General features: G+C 56.2%; 1 protein-coding gene across 10 annotated transcripts in view; it reads left to right on the top strand.

The window, feature by feature from the left end:
• Window positions 1-22265, top strand: part of VAV2 (vav guanine nucleotide exchange factor 2) — a 103190-nt gene that overhangs the window by 29397 nt on the left and 51528 nt on the right. For all 10 annotated transcript variants that reach the window (XM_072131529.1, XM_072131525.1, XM_072131526.1 and 7 more), the window contains exons 3-4: window positions 18928-18986; window positions 19396-19464. In XM_072131529.1, coding sequence (XP_071987630.1) covers window positions 18928-18986; window positions 19396-19464 — 128 coding nt within the window. The remainder of the gene's footprint in view (window positions 1-18927; window positions 18987-19395; window positions 19465-22265) is intronic.

The raw sequence follows: 22265 nt of genomic DNA, 5'->3' as shown, positions 1-22265 counted from the left end.
CCATTGCCCCATCCGCACCACATGGGTGGTCCGGGTCCCAGGGGCTGCACTGGATAATGATGTAGGGGGTGAAGATCTTTGCGCCCCCCCCCCCCCCATTCCTCAGGTGTGATGCCAAGCGGTGGGCCGGCCTGGGACCCTGCCCTGCGGGTTGCATCCTCCAGCATGGAGAAGGATGAAGAAGCTCTGCAGCTTTCAGTCGTCTGTTACACAGTAAATAGTTGGGCATTTAAAGAAAATTCCAGATTTGTTTTGGTTTTCGGCCTTGATGCCCCCTGCAGTGCCCCCTGCAGTCCTGGATCAATCTGTGCAGGGTTGTCCGGGCGCCCCCTGTCGGGTGCCTGCGGGCTGTCACTCACGTGCTAGGGAGCTGTGCACTCTGACGATGAAACCATGAATGAAAAATGTACAGGGGTCTGGATATATTCCGCACCCCCTACAAAAAGCTGCTGGGAAGACCTCCATACTTCTGGTATGAACATGTAAGTGTGCCTGCTCCTGCCCACCGTGCCCCTCTCCGCCTGTACATCCTGACACACTGTCACGAAGCTCCAGCTATCAGCCCTGCAGCCCTGTTAATGCTGAATAGAGTGACGAGCTTCCAGTCCAGACTGACCCTGGCCGCAGGATCACCCATCACCCCCGGGATGTGATGTAAGTTGGGGGCTGTTCTTCCCATCGCTTCTGTTATTAAGGATCTTCTGATCTCATCTCCCGTAGTGTCTCATTATCCTCACAATGTAGTTGGTAATTATTGGGAGCCGCACTGTTATCTCTCCTCATCCCATAATAACCGCTCTGTAATATACAAGTCTCATTGTCAGGAAATGAAAGCAGCCAGATAATACCGGGCATGAGGGAGGGGGACACAGATAATACACCAAGCCCCGACTGCGTATGGGGGTGTAGTCACAGAGGGGTCAGAGCACCCATGCTGACCCCTGACCACTGCTGGATATGATAGAAAGGTGTCAGGACACACAGGACATGGCAGCTCGCTGTGTATGGGCGTGTAGTCACAGAGGGGTCAGTGTGCCCATGCTGACCCCTGACCACTGCTGGATATGATAGAAAGGTGTCAGGACACACAGGACATGGCAGCTCGCTGTGTATGGGGGGTGTAGTCACAGAGAGGTTAGAGCGCCCATGCTGACCCCTGACCACTGCTGGCTATGATAGAAAGGTGTCAGGACACACAGGACATGGCAGCTCGCTGTGTATGGGGGGTGTAGTCACAGAGAGGTTAGAGCGCCCATGCTGACCCCTGACCACTGCTGGCTATGATAGAAAGGTGTCAGGACACACAGGACATGGCAGCTCGCTGTGTATGGGGGGTGTAGTCACAGAGGGGTCAGAGCACCCATGCTGACCCCTGACCACTGCTGGCTATCATAGAAAGGTGTCAGGACACAGGACATGGCAGCTCGTTGTGTATGGGAGGTGTAGTCACAGAGGGGTCAGTGTGCCCATGCTGACCCCTGACCACTGCTGGCTATGATAGAAAGGTGTCAGGACACACAGGACATGGCAGCTCGCTGTGTATGGGGGTATAATCACAGAGGGGTCAGAGCGCCCATGCTAACCCCTGACCACTGCTGGCTATGATAGAAAGGTGTCAGGACACAGGACATGGCAGCTCGCTGTGTATGGGGGGTCTAGTCACAGAGGGGTCAGAGCACCCATGCTGACCCCTGACCACTGCTGGCTATGATAGAAAGGTGTCAGGACACACAGGACATGGCAGCTCGCTGTGTATGGGGGGTGTAGTCACAGAGGGGTCAGAGCACCCATGCTGACCCCTGAGCACTGCTGGCTATGATAGAAAGGTGTCAGGACACACAGGACATGGCAGCTCGCTGTGTATGGGGGGTGTAGTCACAGAGAGGTCAGAGCACCCATGCTGACCCCTGACCACTGCTGGCTATGATAGAAAGGTGTCAGGACACACAGGACATGGCAGCTCGCTGTGTATGGGGGGTGTAGTCACAGAGGGGTCAGAGCGCCCATGCTGACCCCTGACCACTGCTGGCTATGATAGAAAGGTGTCAGGACACACAGGACATGGCAGCTCGCTGTGTATGTGGGGTGTAGTCACAGAGGGGTCAGAGCACCCATGCTGACCCCTGACCCCTGCTGGCTATGATAGAAAGGTGTCAGGACACAGGACATGGCAGCTCGCTGTGTATGGGGGGTGTAGTCACAGAGGGGTCAGAGCGCCCATGCTGACCCCTGACCACTGCTGGCTATGATAGAAAGGTGTCAGGACACACAGGACATGGCAGCTTGCTGTGTATGGGGGGTGTAGTCACAGAGGGGTCAGAGCTCCCATGCTGACCCCTGACCACTGCTGGCTATGATAGAAAGGTGTCAGGACACAGGACATGGCAGCTCGCTGTGTATGGGGGGTGTAGTCACAGAGGGGTCAGAGCATCCATACTAACCCCTGACCACTGCTGGCTATGATAGAAAGGTGTCAGGACACAGGACATTGCAGCTCGCTGTGTATGGGGGGTGTAGTCACAGAGAGGTCAGAGCGCCCATGCTGACCCCTGACCACTGCTGGCTATGATAGAAAGGTGTCAGGACACACAGGACATGGCAGCTCGCTGTGTATGTGGGGTGTAGTCACAGAGGGGTCAGAGCCCCCATGCTGAACCCTGACCACTGCTGGCTATGCTAGAAAGGTGTCAGGACACAGGACATGGCAGCTCCCTGTGTATGGGGGGTCTAGTCACAGAGAGGTCAGAGCGCCCATGCTGACCCCTGACCACTGCTGGCTATGATAGCAAGGTGTCAGGACACAGGACATAGCAGCTCGCTGTGTATGGGGGGTGTAGTCACAGAGAGGTCAGAGCGCCCATGCTGACCCCTGACCACTGCTGGCTATGATAGAAAGGTGTCAGGACACAAAGGACATGGCAGCTCGCTGTGTATGGGGGGTGTAGTCACAGAGGGGTCAGAGCACCCATGCTGACCCCTGACCCCTGCTGGCTATGATAGAAAGGTGTCAGGACACACAGGACATGGCAGCTCGCTGTGTATGGGGGGTGTAGTCACAGAGGGGTCAGAGCTCCCATGCTGACCCCTGACCACTGCTGACTATGATAGAAAGGTGTCAGGACACAGGACATGGCAGCACGCTTTGTATGGGGGGTGTAGTCACAGAGAGGTCAGAGCGCCCATGCTGACCCCTGCTGGCTATGATAGAAAGGTGTCAGGACACACAGGACATGGCAGCTCCCTGTGTATGGGGGGTTTAGTCACAGAGGGGTCAGAGCGCCCATGCTGACCCCTGACCACTGCTGGCTATGATAGAAAGGTGTCAGGACACACAGGACATGGCAGCTCGCTGTGTATGGGGGGTGTAGTCACAGAGGGGTCAGAGCACCCATGCGGACCCCTGACCACTGCTGGCTATGATAGAAAGGTGTCAGGACACAGGACATGGCAGCTCGCTGTGTATGGGGGGTGTAGTCACAGAGGGGTCAGAGCATCCCTACTAACCCCTGACCACTGCTGGCTATGATAGAAAGGTGTCAGGACACACAGGACATGGCAGCTCGCTGTGTATGGGGGGGTGTAGTCACAGAGGGGTCAGAGTGCCCATGCTGACCCCTGACCACTGCTGGCTATGATAGAAAGGTGTCAGGACACAGGACATGGGAGCTCGCTGTGTATGGGGGGTGTAGTCACAGAGGGGTCAGAGCACCCATGCTGACCCCTGACCACTGCTGGCTATGATAGAAAGGTGTCAGGACACACAGGACATGGCAGCTCGCTGTGTATGGGGGTGTAGTCACAGAGGGGTCACAGCGCCCATGCTGACCCCTGACCACTGCTGGCTATGATAGAAAGGTGTCAGGACACACAGGACATGGCAGCTCGCTGTGTATGGGGGGTGTAGTCACAGAGGGGTCAGAGCATCCATACTAACCCCTGACCACTGCTGGCTATGATAGAAAGGTGTCAGGACACACAGGACATGGCAGCTCGCTGTGTATGGGGGGTGTAGTCACAGAGAGGTGAGAGCGCCCATGCTGACCCCTGACCACTGCTGGCTATGATAGAAAGGTGTCAGGACACACAGGACATGGCAGCTCGCTGTGTATGGGGGTGTAGTCACAGAGGGGTTAGAGCACCCATCCTGACTCCTGTGCACTGCTGGCTATGATAGAAAGGTGTCAGGATACACAGGACATGGCAGCTCGCTGTGTATGGGGGGTGTAGTCACAGAGGGGTCAGAGCACCCATGCTGACCCCTGACCACTGCTGGCTATGATAGAGAGGTGTCAGGACACACAGGACATGGCAGCACGCTGTGTATGGGGGGTGTAGTCACAGAGAGGTCAGAGCGCCCATGCTGACCCCTGACCACTGCTGGCTATGATAGAAAAGTGTCAGGACACACAGGACATGGCAGCTCGCTGTGTATGGGGGGTGTAGTCACAGAGGGGTCAGAGCGCCCATGCTGACCCCTGACCACTGCTGGCTATGATAGAAAGGTGTCAGGACACACAGGACATGGCAGCTCGCTGTGTATGGGGGTGTAGTCACAGAGGGGTCAGAGCGCCCATGCTGACCCCTGACCACTGCTGGCTATGATAGAAAGGTGTCAGGACACATAGGACATGGCAGCTCGCTGTGTATGGGGGGTGTAGTCACAGAGGGGTCAAAGTGCCCATGCTGACCCCTGACCACTGCTGGCTATGATAGAAAGGTGTCAGGACACACAGGACATGGCAGCTCGCTGTGTATGGGGGTGTAGTCACAGAGGGGTCAGAGCGCCCATGCTAACCCCTGACCCCTGCTGGCTATGATAGAAAGGTGTCAGGACACACAGGACATGGCAGCTCGCTGTGTATGGGGGGTGTAGTCACAGAGGGGTCAGAGCGCCCATGCTGACCCCTGACCACTGCTGTCTATGATAGAAAGGTGTCAGGACACACAGGACATGGCAGCTCGCTGTGTATGGGGGTTGTAGTCACAGAGGGGTCAGAGCGCCCATGCTGACCCCTGACCCCTGCTGGCTATGATAGAAAGGTGTCAGGACACACAGGACATGGCAGCTCACTGTGTATGGGGGTGTAGTCACAGAGAGGTCAGAGCACCCATGCTGACCCCTGACCACTGCTGGCTATGATAGAAAGGTGTCAGGACACACAGGACATGGCAGCTCGCTGTGTATGGGGGGTGTAGTCACAGAGAGGTCAGAGCGCCCATGCTGACCCCTGACCACTGCTGGCTATGATAGAAAGGTGTCAGGACACAGCACATGGCAGCATGCTGTGTATAGGGGGTGTAGTCACAGAGAGGTCAGAGCACCCATGCTGACCCCTGACCACTGCTGGCTGTGATACAAAGGTGTCAGGACACACAGGACATGGCAGCTTGCTGTGTATGGGGGTATAATCACAGAGGGGTCAGAGCGCCCATGCTGACCCCTGACCCCTGCTGGCTATGATAGAAAGGTGTCTGGACATACAGGACATGGCAGCTTGCTGTGTATGGGGGGTGTAGTCACAGAGAGGTCAGAGCGCCCATGCTGACCCCTGACCACTGCTGGCTATGATAGAAAGGTGTCAGGACACAGGACATGGCAGCTCGCTGTGTATGGGGGTGTAGTCACAGGGGGGTCAGAGCACCCATGCTGACCCCTGACCACTGCTGGCTATGATAGAAAGGTGTCAGGACACACAGGACATGGCAGCTCGCTGTGTATGGGGGGTGTAGTCACAGAGGGGTCAGAGTGCCCATGCTGACCCCTGACCACTGCTGGCTATGATAGAAAGGTGTCAGGACACAGCACATGGCAGCATGCTGTGTATAGGGGGTGTAGTCACAGAGGGGTCAGAGCGCCCATGCTGACCCCTGACCACTGCTGGCTATGATAGAAAGGTGTCAGGACACAGGACATGGCAGCTCGCTGTGTATGGGGGATGTAGTCACAGAGAAGTCAGAGCGCCCATGCTGACCCCTGACCACTGCTGGCTATGATAGAAAGGTGTCAGGACACACAGGACATGGCAGCTTGCTGTGTATGGGGGTGTAGTTACAGAGAGGTCAGAGCTCCCATGCTGACCCCTGACCACTGCTGGCTATGATAGAAAGGTGTCAGGACACACAGGACATGGCAGCTCGCTGTGTATGGGGGTATAATCACAGAGGGGTCAGAGCGCCCATGCTGACCCCTGACCCCTGCTGGCTATGATAGAAAGGTGTCTGGACATACAGGACATGGCAGCTTGCTGTGTATGGGGGGTGTAGTCACAGAGAGGTCAGAGCGCCCATGCTGACCCCTGACCACTGTTGGCTATGATAGAAAGGTGTCAGGACACAGGACATGGCAGCTCGCTGTGTATGGGGGTGTAGTCACAGGGGGGTCAGAGCACCCATGCTGACCCCTGACCACTGCTGGCTATGATAGAAAGGTGTCAGGACACACAGGACATGGCAGGTCGCTGTGTATGGGGGGTGTAGTCACAGAGGGGTCAGAGCGCCCATGCTGACCCCTGACCACTGCTGGCTATGATAGAAAGGTGTCAGGACACACAGGACATGGCAGCTCGCTGTGTATGGGTGTGTAGTCACAGAGGGGTCAGTGTGCCCATGCTGACCCCTGACCACTGCTGGCTATGATAGAAAGGTGTCAGGACACACAGGACATGGCAGCTCGCTGTGTATGGGGGGTGTAGTCACAGAGAGGTCAGAGCCCCCATGCTGACCCCTGACCACTGCTGGCTATGATAGAAAGGTGTCAGGAAACACAGGACATAGCAGCTCGCTGTGTATGGGGGGGGGTGTAGTCACAGAGGGGTCAGAGCACCCATGCTGTCCCCTGACCACTGCTGGCTATGATAGAAAGGTGTCAGGACACACAGGACATGGCAGCTCGCTGTGTATGGGGGCGTAGTCACAGAGGGGTCAGAGCACCCATGCTGACCCCTGACCACTGCTGGCTATGATAGAAAGGTGTCAGGACACACAGGACATGGCAGCTCGCTGTGTATGGGGGGTGTAGTCACAGAGGGGTCAGAGCACCCATGCTGACCCCTGACCACTGCTGGCTATGATAGGAAGGTGTCAGGACACAGGACATGGCAGCTCGCTGTGTATGGGGGGTGTAGTCACAGAGGGGTCAGAGCACCCATGCTGACCCCTGACCACTGCTGGCTATGATAGAAAGGTGTCAGGACACACAGGACATGGCAGCTCGCTGTGTATGGGGGGTGTAGTCACAGAGAGGTCAGAGCGCCCATGCTGACCCCTGACCACTGGCTATGATAGAAAGGTGTCAGGACACACAGGACATGGCAACTCGCTGTGTATGGGGGGGTGTAGTCACAGAGAGGTCAGAGCGCCCATGCTGACCCCTGACCACTGCTGGCTATGATAGAAAGGTGTCAGGACACACAGGACATGGCAGCTCGCTGTGTATGGGGGGTGTAGTCACAGAGAGGTCAGAGCACCCATGCTGACCCCTGACCACTGGCTATGATAGAAAGGTGTTAGGACACACAGGACATGGCAACTCGCTGTGTATGGGGGGTGTAGTCACAGAGGGGTCAGAGCGCCCATGCTGACCCCTGACCACTGCTGGCTATGATAGAAAGGTGTCAGGACACACAGCACATGGCAGCTCGCTGTGTATGGGGGGTGTAGTCACAGAGGGGTCAGAGCACCCATGCTGACCCCTGATCACTGCTGGCTATGATAGAAAGGTGCCAGGACACACAGGACTTGGCAGCTCGCTGTGTATGGGGGGGTGTAGTCACAGAGGGGTCAGAGCGCCCATGCTGACCCCTGACCACTGCTGGCTATGATAGAAAGGTGTCAGGACACAGGACATGGCAGCTCGCTGTGTATGGGGGGTGTAGTCACAGAGAGGTCAGAGCGCCCATGCTGACCCCTGACCACTGCTGGCTATGATAGAAAGGTGTCAGGACACACAGGACATGGCAGCTCACTGTGTATGGGGGGTGTAGTCACAGAGAGGTCAGAGCGCCCATGCTGACCCCTGACCACTGCTGGCTATGATAGAAAGGTGTCAGGACACACAGGACATGGCAGCTCGCTGTGTATGGGGGGTGTAGTCACAGAGGGGTCAGAGCTCCCATGCTGACCGCTGACCACTGCTGGCTATGATAGAAAGGTGTCAGGACACACAGGACATGGCAGCTCGCTGTGTATGGGGGTGTAGTCACAGAGGGGTCAGAGCGCCCATGCTGACCCCTGACCACTGCTGGCTATGATAGAAAGGTGTCAGGACATACAGGACATGGCAGCTTGCTGTGTATGGGGGGTGTAGTCACAGAGGGGTCAGAGCGCCCATGCTGACCCCTGACCACTGCTGGCTATGATAGAAAGGTGTCAGGACACACAGGACATGGCAGCTCGCTGTGTATGGGGAGTGTAGTCACAGAGAGGTCAGAGCGCCCATGCTGACCCCTGACCACTGCTGGCTATGATAGAAAGGTGTCAGGACACACAGCACATGGCAGCTCGCTGTGTATGGGGGGTGTAGTCACAGAGGGGTCAGAGCACCCATGCTGCCCCCTGATCACTGCTGGCTATGATAGAAAGGTGCCAGGACACACAGGACATGGCAGCTCGCTGTGTATGGGGGGGTGTAGTCACAGAGGGGTCAGAGCGCCCATGCTGACCCCTGACCACTGCTGGCTATGATAGAAAGGTGTCAGGACACACAGGACATGGCAGCTCGCTGTGTATGGGGGGTGTAGTCACAGAGAGGTCAGAGCGCCCATGCTGACCCCTGACCACTGCTGGCTATGATAGAAAGGTGTCAGGACACACAGGACATGGCAGCTCGCTGTGTATGGGGGATGTAGTCACAGAGAGGTCAGAGCGCCCATGCTGACCCCTGACCACTGCTGGCTATGATAGAAAGGTGTCAGGACACACAGGGCATGGCAGCTCGCTGTGTATGGGGGGTGTAGTCACAGAGAAGTCAGAGCACCCGTGCTGACCCCTGACCACTGCTGGCTATGATAGAAAGGTGTCAGGACACAGGACATGGCAGCTCGCTGTGTATGGGGGGTGTAGTCACAGAGGGGTCAGAGCACCTATGCTGACCCCTGACCACTGCTGGCTATGATAGAAAGGTGTCAGGACACACAGGACATGGCAGCTCGCTGTGTATGGGGGGTGTAGTCACAGAGGGGTCAGAGCGCCCATGCTGACCCCTGACCACTGCTGGCTATGATAGAAAGGTGTCAGGACACACAGGACATGGCAGCTCGCTGTGTATGGGGGGTCTAGTCACAGAGGGGTCAGAGCTCCCATGGTGACCGCTGACCACTGCTGGCTATGATAGAAAGGTATCAGGACACACAGGACATGGCGGCTCGCTGTGTATGGGGGTGTAGTCACAGAGGGGTCAGAGCGCCCATGCTGACCCCTGACCACTGCTGGCTATGATAGAAAGGTGTCAGGACATACAGGACATGGCAGCTTGCTGTGTATGGGGGGTGTAGTCACAGAGGGGTCAGAGCGCCCATGCTGACCCCTGACCACTGCTGGCTATGATAGAAAGGTGTCAGGACACACAGGACATGGCAGCTCGCTGTGTATGGGGGGTGTAGTCACAGAGAGCTCAGAGCACCCATGCTGACCCCTGACCACTGCTGGCTATGATAGAAAGGTGTCAGGACACACAGGACATGGCAGCTCGCTGTGTATGGGGGGTGTAGTCACAGGGGGTCAGAGCGCCCATGCTGACCCCTGACCACTGCTGGCTATGATAGAAAGGTGTCAGGACACACAGGACATGGCAGCTCGCTGTGTATGGGGGGTGTAATCACAGAGGGGTCAGAGCACCCATGCTGACCCCTGACCACTGCTGGCTATGATAGAAAGGTGTCAGGACACACAGGACATGGCAGCTCGCTGTGTATGGGGGGGTGTAGTCACAGAGAGGTCAGAGCGCCCATGCTGACCCCTGACCACTGCTGGCTATGATAGAAAGGTGTCAGGACACACAGGACATGGCCGCTCGCTGTGTATGGGGGGTGTAGTCACAGAGAGGTCAGGGCGCCCATGCTGACCCCTGACCACTGCTGGCTATGATAGAAAGGTGTCAGGACACACAGGACATGGCAGCCCGCTGTGTATGGGGGGTGTAGTCATAGAGGGGTCAGAGCGCCCATGCTGACCCCTGACCACTGGTGGCTATGATAGAAAGGTGTCAGGACACAGGACATGGCAGCTCCCTGTGTATGGGGGGTGTAGTCACAGAGGGGTCAGAGCGCCCATGCTGACCCCTGACCACTGCTGGCTATGATAGAAAGGTGTCAGGACACACAGGACATGGCAGCTCGCTGTGTATGGGGGGTGTAGTCACAGAGGGGTCAGAGCCCCCATGCTGACCCCTGACCACTGCTGGCTATGATAGAAAGGTGTCAGGACACACAGGACATGGCAGCTCCCTGTGTATGGGGAGTGTAGTCACAGAGGGGTCAGAGCACCCATGCTGACCCCTGACCCCTGCTGGCTATGATAGAAAGGTGTCAGGACACACAGGACATGGCAGCTCGCTGTGTATGGGGGGTGTAGTCACAGAGAGGTCAGAGCGCCCATGCTGACCCCTGACCACTGCTGGCTATGATAGAAAGGTGTCAGGACACAGGACATGGCAGCTCGCTGTGTATGGGGGGTGTAGTCACAGAGGGGTCAGAGCGCCCATGCTGACCCCTGACCACTGCTGGCTATGATAGAAAGGTGTCAGGACACAGGACATGGCAGCTCGCTGTGTATAGGGGGTGTAGTCACAGAGAGGTTAGAGCACCCATGCTGACCCCTGACCACTGCTGGCTATGATAGAAAGGTGTCAGGACACACAGGACATGGCAGCTCGCTGTGTATGGGGGGTGTAGTCACAGAGGGGTCAGAGCGCCCATGCTGACCCCTGACCACTGCTGGCTATGATAGAAAGGTGTCAGGACACAGGACATGGCAGCTCGCTGTGTATGGGTGGTGTAGTCACAGAGGGGTCAGAGCACCCATGCTGACCCCTGACCACTGCTGGCTATGATAGAAAGGTGTCAGGACACAGGACATGGCAGCTCGCTGTGTATGGGGGGTGTAGTCACAGAGGGGTCAGAGCACCCATGCTGACCCCTGACCACTGCTGGCTATGATAGAAAGGTATCAGGACACACAGGACATGGCAGCTCCCTGTGTATGGGGGTGTAGTCACAGAGGGGTCAGAGCACCCATGCTGACCCCTGACCACTGCTGGCTATGATAGAAAGGTGTCAGGACACAGGACATGGCAGCTTGCTGTGTATGGGGGATGTAGTCACATAGGGGTCAGAGCACCCATCCTGACCCCTGACCCCTGCTGGCTATGATAGAAAGTTGTCAGGACACACAGGACATGGCAGCTCGCTGTGTATGGGGGGTGTAGTCACAGAGGGGTCAGAGCACCCATGCTGACCCCTGACCACTGCTGGCTATGATAGAAAGGTGTCAGGACACACAGGACATGGCAGCTCGCTGTGTATGGGGGTGTAGTCACAGAGGGGTCAGAGCACCCATGCTGACCCCTGACCACTGCTGGCTATGATAGAAAGGTGTCAGGATACACAGGACATGGCAGCCCGCTGTGTATGGGGGGTGTAGTCACAGAGGGGTCAGAGCACCCATGCTGACCCCTGCTGGCTATGATAGAAAGGTGTCAGGGCACAGGACATGGCAGCTCGCTGTGTATGGAGGGTGTAGTCACAGAGAGATCAGAGCGCCCATGCTGACCCCTGACCACTGCTGGCTATGATAGAAAGGTGTCAGGACACACAGGACATGGCAGCTCGCTGTGTATGGGTGGGTGTAGTCACAGAGGGGACAGAGCGCCCATGCTGACCCTGACCACTGCTGGCTATAATAGAAAGGTGTCAGGACACACAGGACATGGCAGCTCGCTGTGTATGGGGGGTGTAGTCACAGAGAGGTCAGAGCGCCTATGCTGACCCCTGACCACTGCTGGCTATGATAGAAAGGTGTCAGGACACACAGGACATGGCAGCTCGCTGTGTATGGGGGGGTGTAGTCACAGAGGGGTCAGAGCGCCCATGCTGACCCCTGACCCCTGCTGGCTATGATAGAAAGGTGTCAGGACACACAGGACATGGCAGCTCGCTGTGTATGGGGGGTGTAGTCACAAAGGGGTCAGAGCACCTATGCTGACCCCTGACCACTGCTGGCTATGATAGAAAGGTGTCAGGACACACAGGACATGGCAGCTCGCTGTGTATGGGGGGGTGTAGTCACAGAGGGGTCAGAGCGCCCATGCTGACCCCTGACCCCTGCTGGCTATGATAGAAAGGTGTCAGGACACAGGACATGGCAGCTCGCTGTGTATGGGGGATGTAGTCACAGAGAGGTCAGAGCGCCCATGCTGACCCCTGACCACTGCTAGCTATGATAGAAAGGTGTCAGGACACAGGACATGGCAGCTCTCTCTGTATGGGGGGTCTAGTCACAGAGAGGTCAGAGCGCCCATGCTGACCCCTGACCACTGCTGGCTATGATAGAAAGGTGTCAGGACACAGGACATGGCAGCTCGCTGTGTATGGGGGATGTAGTCACAGAGAGGTCAGAGCGCCCATGCTGACCCCTGACCACTGCTAGCTATGATAGAAAGGTGTCAGGACACAGGACATGGCAGCTCGCTGTGTATGGGGTGTGTAGTCACAGAGAGGTCAGAGCGCCCATGCTGACCCCTGACCACTGCTGGCTATGATAGAAAGGTGTCAGGACACACAGGACAGGGCAGCTCGCTGTGTATGGGGGGTGTAGTCACAGAGAGGTCAGAGCTCCCATGCTGACCCCTGACCACTGCTGGCTATGATAGAAAGGTGTCAGGACACACAGGACATGGCAGCTCGCTGTGTATGGGGGGTGTAGTCACAGAGGGGTCAGAGCGCCCATGCTGACCCCTGACCACTGCTGGCTATGATAGAAAGGTGTCAGGACACACAGGACATGGCAGCTCGCTGTGTATGGGGGGTGTAGTCACAGAGGGGTCAGAGCTCCCATGCTGACCGCTGACCACTGCTGGCTATGATAGAAAGGTGTCAGGACACACAGGACATGGCAGCTCCCTGTGTATGGGGGGTGTAGTCACAGAGAGGTCAGAGCACCCATGCTGACCCCTGACCACTGCTGGCTATGATAGAAAGGTGTCAGGACACAGGACATGGCAGCTCCCTGTGTATGGGGGGTGTAGTCACAGAGGGGTCAGAGCGCCCATGCTGACCCCTGACCACTGCTGGCTATGATAGAAAGGTGTCAGGACATACAGGACATGGCAGCTTGCTGTGTATGGGGGGTGTAGTCACAGAGGGGTCAGAGCACCCATGCTGACCCCTGACCACTGCTGGCTATGATAGAAAGGTGTCAGGACACAGGACATGGCAGCTCCCTGTGTATGGGGGGTGTAGTCACAGAGGGGTCAGAGCGCCCATGCTGACCCCTGACCACTGCTGGCTATGATAGAAAGGTGTCAGGACACAGGACATGGCAGCTCGCTGTGTATGGGAGGTGTAGTCACAGAGGGGTCAGAGCCCCCATGCTGACCCCTGACCCCTGCTGGCTATGATAGAAAGGTGTCAGGACACACAGGACATGGCAGCTCGCTGTGTATGGGGGGTGTAGTCACAGAGAGGTCAGAGCGCCCATGCTGACCCCTGACCACTGCTGGCTATGATAGAAAGGTGTCAGGACACAGGACATGGCAGCTCGCTGTGTATGGGGGATGTAGTCACAGAGGGGTCAGAGCACCCATCCTGACCCCTGACCCCTGCTGGCTATGATAGAAAGGTGTCAGGACACACAGGACATGGCAGCTCGCTGTGTATGGGGGGTGTAGTCACAGAGGGGTCAGAGCGCCCATGCTGACCCCTGACCACTGCTGGCTATGATAGAAAGGTGTCAGGACACACAGGACATGGCAGCTCGCTGTGTATGGTGGTGTAGTCACAGAGGGGTCAGAGCGTCCATGCTGACCCATGACCACTGCTGGCTATGATAGAAAGGTGTCAGGACACACAGGACATGGCAGCTCGCTGTGTATGGGGGGTGTAGTCACAGAGGGGTCAGAGCACCCATGCTGACCCCTGACCCCTGCTGGCTATGATAGAAAGGTGTCAGGACACACAGGACATGGCAGCTCGCTGTGTATGGGGGGGTGTAGTCACAGAGAGGTCAGAGCGCCCATGCTGACCCCTGACCACTGCTGGCTATGATAGAAAGGTGTCAGGACACACAGGACATGGGAGCTCGCTGTGTATGGGGGGGTGTAGTCACAGAGGGGTCAGAGCGCCCATGCTGACCCCTGACCCCTGCTGGCTATGATAGAAAGGTGTCAGGACACACAGGACATGGCAGCTCGCTGTGTATGGGGGTATAATCACAGAGAGGTCAGAGCGCCCATGTTGACCCCTGACCACTGCTGGCTATGATAGAAAGGTGTCAGGACACACAGGACATGGCAGCTCCCTGTGTATGGGGAGTGTAGTCACAGAGGGGTCAGAGCGCCCATGCTTACCCCTGACCACTGCTGGCTATGCTAGAAAGGTGTCAGGACACAGGACATGGCAGCTCGCTGTGTATGGGGGGTGTAGTCACAGAGGGGTCAGAGCTCCCATGCTGACCCCTGACCACTGCTGGCTATGATAGAAAGGTGTCAGGACACACAGGACATGGCAGCTCGCTGTGTATGGGGGGTGTAGTCACAGAGGGTCAGAGCGCCCATGTTGACCCCTGACCACTGCTGGCTATGATAGAAAGGTGTCAGGACACAGGACATGGCATCTCGCTGTGTATGGGAGGTGTAGTCACAGAGGGGTCAGAGCACCCATGCTGACCCCTGACCCCTGCTGGCTATGATAGAAAGGTGTCAGGACACACAGGACATGGCAGCTCGCTGTGTATGGGGGGTGTAGTCACAGAGAGGTCAGAGCGCCCATGCTGACCCCTGACCACTGCTGGCTATGATAGAAAGGTGTCAGGACACAGGACATGGCAGCTCGCTGTGTATGGGGGATGTAGTCACAGAGGGGTCAGAGCACCCATCCTGACCCCTGACCCCTGCTGGCTATGATAGAAAGGTGTCAGGACACACAGGACATGGCAGCTCGCTGTGTATGGGGGGTGTAGTCACAGAGGGGTTAGAGCGCCCATGCTGACCCCTGACCACTGCTGGCTATGATAGAAAGGTGTCAGGACACACAGGACATGGCAGCTCGCTGTGTATGGGGGGTGTAGTCACAGAGGGGTCAGAGCACCCATGCTGACCCCTGACCACTGCTGGCTATGATAGAAAGGTGTCAGGACACACAGGACATGGCAGCTCGCTGTGTATGGGGTGTGTAGTCACAGAGAGGTCAGAGCGCCCATGCTGACCCCTGACCACTGCTGGCTATGATAGAAAGGTGTCAGGACACACAGGACATGGCAGCTCGCTGTGTATGGGGGGGTGTAGTCACAGAGGGGTCAGAGCGCCCATGCTGACCCCTGACCCCTGCTGGCTATGATAGAAAGGTGTCAGGACACACAGGACATGGCAGCTCGCTGTGTATGGGGGTATAATCACAGAGAGGTCAGAGCGCCCATGCTGACCCCTGACCACTGCTGGCTATGATAGAAAGGTGTCAGGACACACAGGACATGGCGGCTCGCTGTGTATGGGGGTGTAGTCACAGAGGGGTCAGAGCGCCCATGCTGACCCCTGACCACTGCTAGCTATGATAGAAAGGTGTCAGGACACAGGACATGGCAGCTCCCTGTGTATGGGGGGTCTAGTCACAGAGGGGTCAGAGCGCCCATGCTGACCCCTGACCACTGCTGGCTATGATAGAAAGGTGTCAGGACACACAGGACATGGCAGCTCGCTGTGTATGGGGGGTGTAGTCACAGAGGGGTCAGAGCGCCCATGCTGACCCCTGACCACTGCTGGCTATGATAGAAAGGTGTCAGGACACACAGGACATGGCAGTTCGCTGTGTATGGGGGGGTGTAGTCACAGAGGGGTCAGAGCGCCCATGCTGACCCCTGACCCCTGCTGGCTATGATAGAAAGGTGTCAGGACACACAGGACATGGCAGCTCGCTGTGTATGGGGGGTGTAGTCACAGAGGGGTCAGAGCGCCCATGCTGACCCCTGACCACTGCTGGCTATGATAGAAAGGTGTCAGGACACACAGGACATGGCAGCTCGCTGTGTATGGGGGTATAATCACAGAGAGGTCAGAGCGCCCATGTTGACCCCTGACCACTGCTGGCTATGATAGAAAGGTGTCAGGACACACAGGACATGGCAGCACGCTGTGTATGGGGGTTGTAGTCACAGAGAGGTCAGAGCACCCATGCTAACCCCTGACCACTGCTGGCTATGATAGAAAGGTGTCAGGACACACAGGACATGGCAGCTCCCTGTGTATGGGGGGTGTAGTCACAGAGAGGTCAGAGCACCCATGCTGACCCCTGACCACTGCTGGCTATGATAGAAAGGTGTCAGGACACAGGACATGGCAGCTCCCTGTGTATGGGGGGTGTAGTCACAGAGGGGTCAGAGCGCCCATGCTGACCCCTGACCACTGCTGGCTATGATAGAAAGGTGTCAGGACACACAGGACATGGCAGCTCGCTGTGTATGGGGGTGTAGTCACAGAGGGGTCAGAGCGCCCATGCTGACCCCTGACCACTGCTGGCTATGATAGAAAGGTGTCAGGACACACAGGACATGGCAGCTCGCTGTGTATGGGGGATGTAGTCACAGAGGGGTCAGAGCACCCATGCTGACCCCTGACCACTGCTGGCTATGATAGAAAGGTGTCAGGACACACAGGACATGGCAGCTCCCTGTGTATGGGGGTTGTAGTCACAGAGGGGTCAGAGCACCCATGCTGACCCCTGACCACTGCTGGCTATGATAGAAAGGTGTCAGGACACACAGGACATGGCAGCTCCCTGTGTATGGGGGTTGTAGTCACAGAGGGGTCCTGAAACACTCTGTGCTGCTGCTAAGAGACCCCTCTGTGTGTGTATATTGAGTGGTCTCTGTGTTTGGGATTGGGGGGGCTCATGTTTTTGCTGCTTGTATCTGTGTCCCAGGGATTTGTGGTAATAATGAGCAGGAGATGGTGGATCCCGGATCCGTGGCCCTGGAGATGGTGGATCCCGGATCCGTGGCCCTGGAGATGGTGGATCCCGGAGGGGGGGGGGGGGGGGGACTGCTGTCATTCAGTCTTGGCACAGAGACATATTGCGCAACATGCGACCTATAGCGGCTCCTGCTGCCTCTATGTATAGAGTGAAACTACTGCTGAAGCCCTGAGCTGCACTCACTGTGTACAAACATGACATTACTTATCCTGTACTGATCCTGAGTTACATCCTGTATTATACTCCAGAGCTGCACTCACTATTCTGCTGCTGGTGCAGTCACTGTGTACATACATGACGTTACTTATCCTGTACTGATCCTGAGTTACATCCTGTATTATACCCCAGAGCTGCACTCACTATTCTGCTGCTGGTGCAGTCACTGTGTACATACATGACATTACTTATCCTGTACTGATCCTGAGTTACATCCTGTATTATACTCCAGAGCTGTACTCACTATTCTGCTGCTGGTGCAGTCACTGTGTACATACATGACATGACTTATCCTGTACTGATCCTGAGTTACATCCTGTATTATACCCCAGAGCTGCACTCACTATTCTGCTGCTGGTGCAGTCACTGTGTACATACATGACATTACTTATCCTGTACTGATCCTGAGTTACATCCTGTATTATACCCCAGAGCTGCACTCACTATTCTGCTGCTGGTGCAGTCACTGTGTACATACATGACATTACTTATCCTGTACTGATCCTGAGTTACATCCTGTATTATACTCCAGAGCTGCACTCACTATTCTGCTGCTGGTGCAGTCACTGTGTACATACATGACATTACTTATCCTGTACTGATCCTGAGTTACATCCTGTATTATACTCCAGGGCTGCACTCACTATTCTGCTGCTGGTGCATTCACTGTGTACATACATGACATTACTTATCCTGTACTGATCCTGAGTTACATCCTGTATTATACCCCAGAGCTGCACTCACTATTCTGCTGCTGGTGCAGTCACTGTGTACATACATGACATTACTTATCCTGTACTGATCCTGAGTTACATCCTGTATTATACCCCAGAGCTGCACTCACTATTCTGCTGCTGGTGCAGTCACTGTGCACATACATGACATTACTTATCCTGTACTGATCCTGAGTTACATCCTGTATTATACCCCAGAGCTGCACTCACTATTCTGCTGCTGGTGCAGTCACTGTGTACATACATGACATTACTTATCCTGTACTGATCCTGAGTTACATCCTGTATTATACCCCAGAGCTGTACTCACTATTCTGCTGCTGGTGCAGTCACTGTGTACATACATGACATTACTTATCCTGTACTGATCCTGAGTTACATCCTGTATTATACCCCAGAGCTGCACTCACTATTCTGCTGCTGGTGCAGTCACTGTGTACATACATGACATTACTTATCCTGTACTGATCCTGAGTTACATCCTGTATTATACTCCAGGGCTGCACTCACTATTCTGCTGCTGGTGCAGTCACTGTGTACATACATGACATTACTTATCCTGTACTGATCCTGAGTTACATCCTGTATTATACCCCAGAGCTGCACTCACTATTCTGCTGCTGGTGCAGTCACTGTGTACATACATGACATCACTTATCCTGTACTGATCCTGAGTTACATCCTGTATTATACCCCAGAGCTGCACTCACTATTCTGCTGTGTCCTGAGTTACATGGCATATGACTAGGTGACCTAGGTCCCGTACATTGAGTCTCTGACCTTCTTGTGATCTCTTGCAGGTCATCTCAGCGCTGTCCAAGATCTCCCATCACGTCATCTCTCAGAACAAAGGCATCCGGTAATTATATCCTTATTATCTACAGCCCCACCCACTGCTCACCCGCAGCCAATCAGCTGGCATTGTCAGTGTGTACACAGCATGGGGTGGCGGCTTGCCATGTGGGGAGGATGCCAGAACCCTCATGGCCATGAACAACACATGGTTTCATCTAAGTGTCAGTAATGGCTGGCAGTCTAGGCTAAGTGGTAGGAGATGGTGGGGTTTTGGGAGCCCCAATATCTCCACTCCAATTGCTCCAATGTTTCCCGTCTGACAAGTATTTCCCCGCCCCAGTGCGCTTAATCGGCCGGTGTGGCCCCGCCCCCATGTGACCCCGCCCCAGCGCACCCTCCCCTACGCACTGGATCAGTAGTTTAATATTTCCTGAGTATTTGTTCTCCGTTGATTTCCCCTCCTCTATTTACAGATCGTTCCCATCGGAGGATACGGCGGAGAATGATGATGACGTGTACCGGAGCCTGGAGGAGCTGGCTGAGTGAGTATGAGCGCCAGTGATACCATCCCCTCCGCTGGATGTGGTGATTGCTCTTAGATAAGTGTATACCACCCCTGGTGGTCATGTAGTGGTTTCTCCGGCACACGTGTCTCCCCCTGGTGGTCATGTAGTGGTTGCTCCGGCACACGTGTTACCCCCTGGTGGTCATGTAGTGGTTGCTCGGGCGCACGTGTTACCCCCTGGTGGTCATGTAGTGGTTGCTCTGGCACACGTGTCTCCCCCTGGTGGTCATGTAGTGGTTACTCCGGCACACGTGTCTCCCCCTGGTGGTCATGTAGTGGTTGCTCCGGCGCACGTGTTACCCCCTGGTGGTCATGTAGTGGTTGCTCCGGCACACGTGTTGCCCCCTGGGGGTCATGTAGTGGAAGCTCCGGCACACGTGTTACCCCCTGGTGGTCATGTAGTGGTTGCTCTGGCACACGTGTTGCCCCCTGGTGGTCATGTAGTGGTTGCTCCGGCACATGTGTTGCCCCCTGGTGGTCATGTAGTGGTTGCTCCGGCACACGTGTCTCCCCTGGTGGTCATGTAGTGGTTGCTCTGGCACACGTGTCTCCCCTGGTGGTCATGTAGTGGTTGCTCTGGCACACGTGTCTCCCCCTGGTGGTCATGTAGTGGTTGCTCCGGCACACGTGTCTCCCCTGGTGGTCATGTAGTGGTTGCTCTGGCACACGTGTCTCCCCTGGTGGTCATGTAGTGGTTGCTCTGGCACACGTGTTGCCCCCTGGTGGTCATGTAGTGGTTGCTCTGGCACATGTGTTGCCCCCAGGTGGTCATGTAGTGGTTGCTCTGGCACACATGTTGCCCCCTGGTGGTCATGTAGTGGTTGCTCCTGCACACGTGTCTCCCCTGGTGGTCATGTAGTGGTTGCTCTGGCACACGTGTTTCCCCTGGTGGTCATGTAGTGGTTGCTCCGGCACACGTGTCTCCCCTGGTGGTCAAGTAGTGGTTGCTCCGGCACACGTGTCTCCCCTGGTGGTCATGTAGTGGTTGCTCTGGCACACGTGTTGCCCCCTGGTGGTCATGTAGTGGTTGCTCCGGCACATGTGTTGCCCCCTGGTGGTCATGTAGTGGTTGCTCCGGCACACGTGTTGCCCCCTGGTGGTCATGTAGTGGTTGCTCCGGCACACGTGTCTCCCCTGGTGGTCATGTAGTGGTTGCTCTGGCACACGTGTCTCCCCTGGTGGTCATGTAGTGGTTGCTCCGGCACACGTGTTACCCCCTGGTGGTCATGTAGTGGTTGCTCCGGCACACGTGTCTCCCCTGGTGGTCATGTAGTGGTTGCTCTGGCACACGTGTCTCCCCTGGTGGTCATGTAGTGGTTGCTCCGGCACACGTGTCTCCCCTGGTGGTCATGTAGTGGTTGCTCTGGCACACGTGTTGCCCCCTGGTGGTCATGTAGTGGTTGCTCCGGCACATGTGTTGCCCCCAGGTGGTCATGTAGTGGTTGCTCCGGCACACGTGTTGCCCCCTGGTGGTCATGTAGTGGTTGCTCCGGCACACGTGTTGCCCCCTGGTGGTCATGTAGTGGTTGCTCTGGCACACGTGTTGCCCCCTGGTGGTCATGTAGTGGTTGCTCTGGCACACGTGTTGCCCCCTGGTGGTCATGTAGTGGCTGCTCCGGCACCCGTGTTGCCCCCTGGTGGTCATGTAGTGGTTGCTCTGGCACACGTGTCTCCCCTGGTGGTCATGTAGTGGTTGCTCCGGCACACGTGTCTCCCCTGGTGGTCATGTAGTGGTTGCTCCGGCGTACGTGTCTCCCCTGGTGGTCATGTAGTGGTTGCTCCGGCACACGTGTTGCCCCCTGGTGGTCATGTAGTGGTTGCTCTGGCACACGTGTTGCCCCCTGGTGGTCATGTAGTGGTTGCTCTGGCACACGTGTTGCCCCCTGGTGGTCATGTAGTGGCTGCTCCGGCACCCGTGTTGCCCCCTGGTGGTCATGTAGTGGTTGCTCTGGCACACGTGTCTCCCCTGGTGGTCATGTAGTGGTTGCTCTGGCACACGTGTTACCCCCTGGTGGTCATGTAGTGGTTGCTCCGGCACATGTGTTGCCCCCTGGTGGTCATGTAGTGGTTGCTCCGGCACACGTGTCTCCCCCTGGTGGTCATGTAGTGGTTGCTCCGGCACACGTGTCTCCCCCTGGTGGTCATGTAGTGGTTGCTCCGGCGCACGTGTTACCCCCTGGTGGTCATGTAGTGGTTGCTCCGGCACACGTGTCTCCCCCTGGGGGTCATGTAGTGGAAGCTCCGGCACACGTGTTACCCCCTGGTGGTCATGTAGTGGTTGCTCTGGCACACGTGTTGCCCCCTGGTGGTCATGTAGTGGTTGCTCCGGCACACGTGTCTCCCCTGGTGGTCATGTAGTGGTTGCTCTGGCACACGTGTCTCCCCTGGTGGTCATGTAGTGGTTGCTCTGGCACACGTGTCTCCCCTGGTGGTCATGTAGTGGTTGCTCTGGCACACGTGTCTCCCCTGGTGGTCATGTAGTGGTTGCTCCGGCACATGTGTTGCCCCCTGGTGGTCATGTAGTGGAAGCTCCGGCGTACGTGTCTCCCCTGGTGGTCATGTAGTGGTTGCTCTGGCACAGTGGTTGTTCCCTTGCTGACAGCTGATGGGTCGTTGCAGTGTTTCTTTTTGTCCTCATTATTTACAATGTGTCAGAACGGCAGCTATATTAGATAATGCCCCCTAATCTTGGGTCAGTGTATGGGGGAGGAGGGACCTTGTGGACCGCTGCGGTTCTGTACCAAGCTTCGGGGACTGCAACACATAAGTGCCTGTCGC

This window comes from Engystomops pustulosus, unplaced genomic scaffold (genome assembly GCF_040894005.1).
Source record: "Engystomops pustulosus unplaced genomic scaffold, aEngPut4.maternal MAT_SCAFFOLD_85, whole genome shotgun sequence".
In the NCBI taxonomy this organism is placed as follows: domain Eukaryota; kingdom Metazoa; phylum Chordata; class Amphibia; order Anura; family Leptodactylidae; genus Engystomops; species Engystomops pustulosus.
This window is presented reverse-complemented; position numbering and strand designations above follow the sequence as displayed.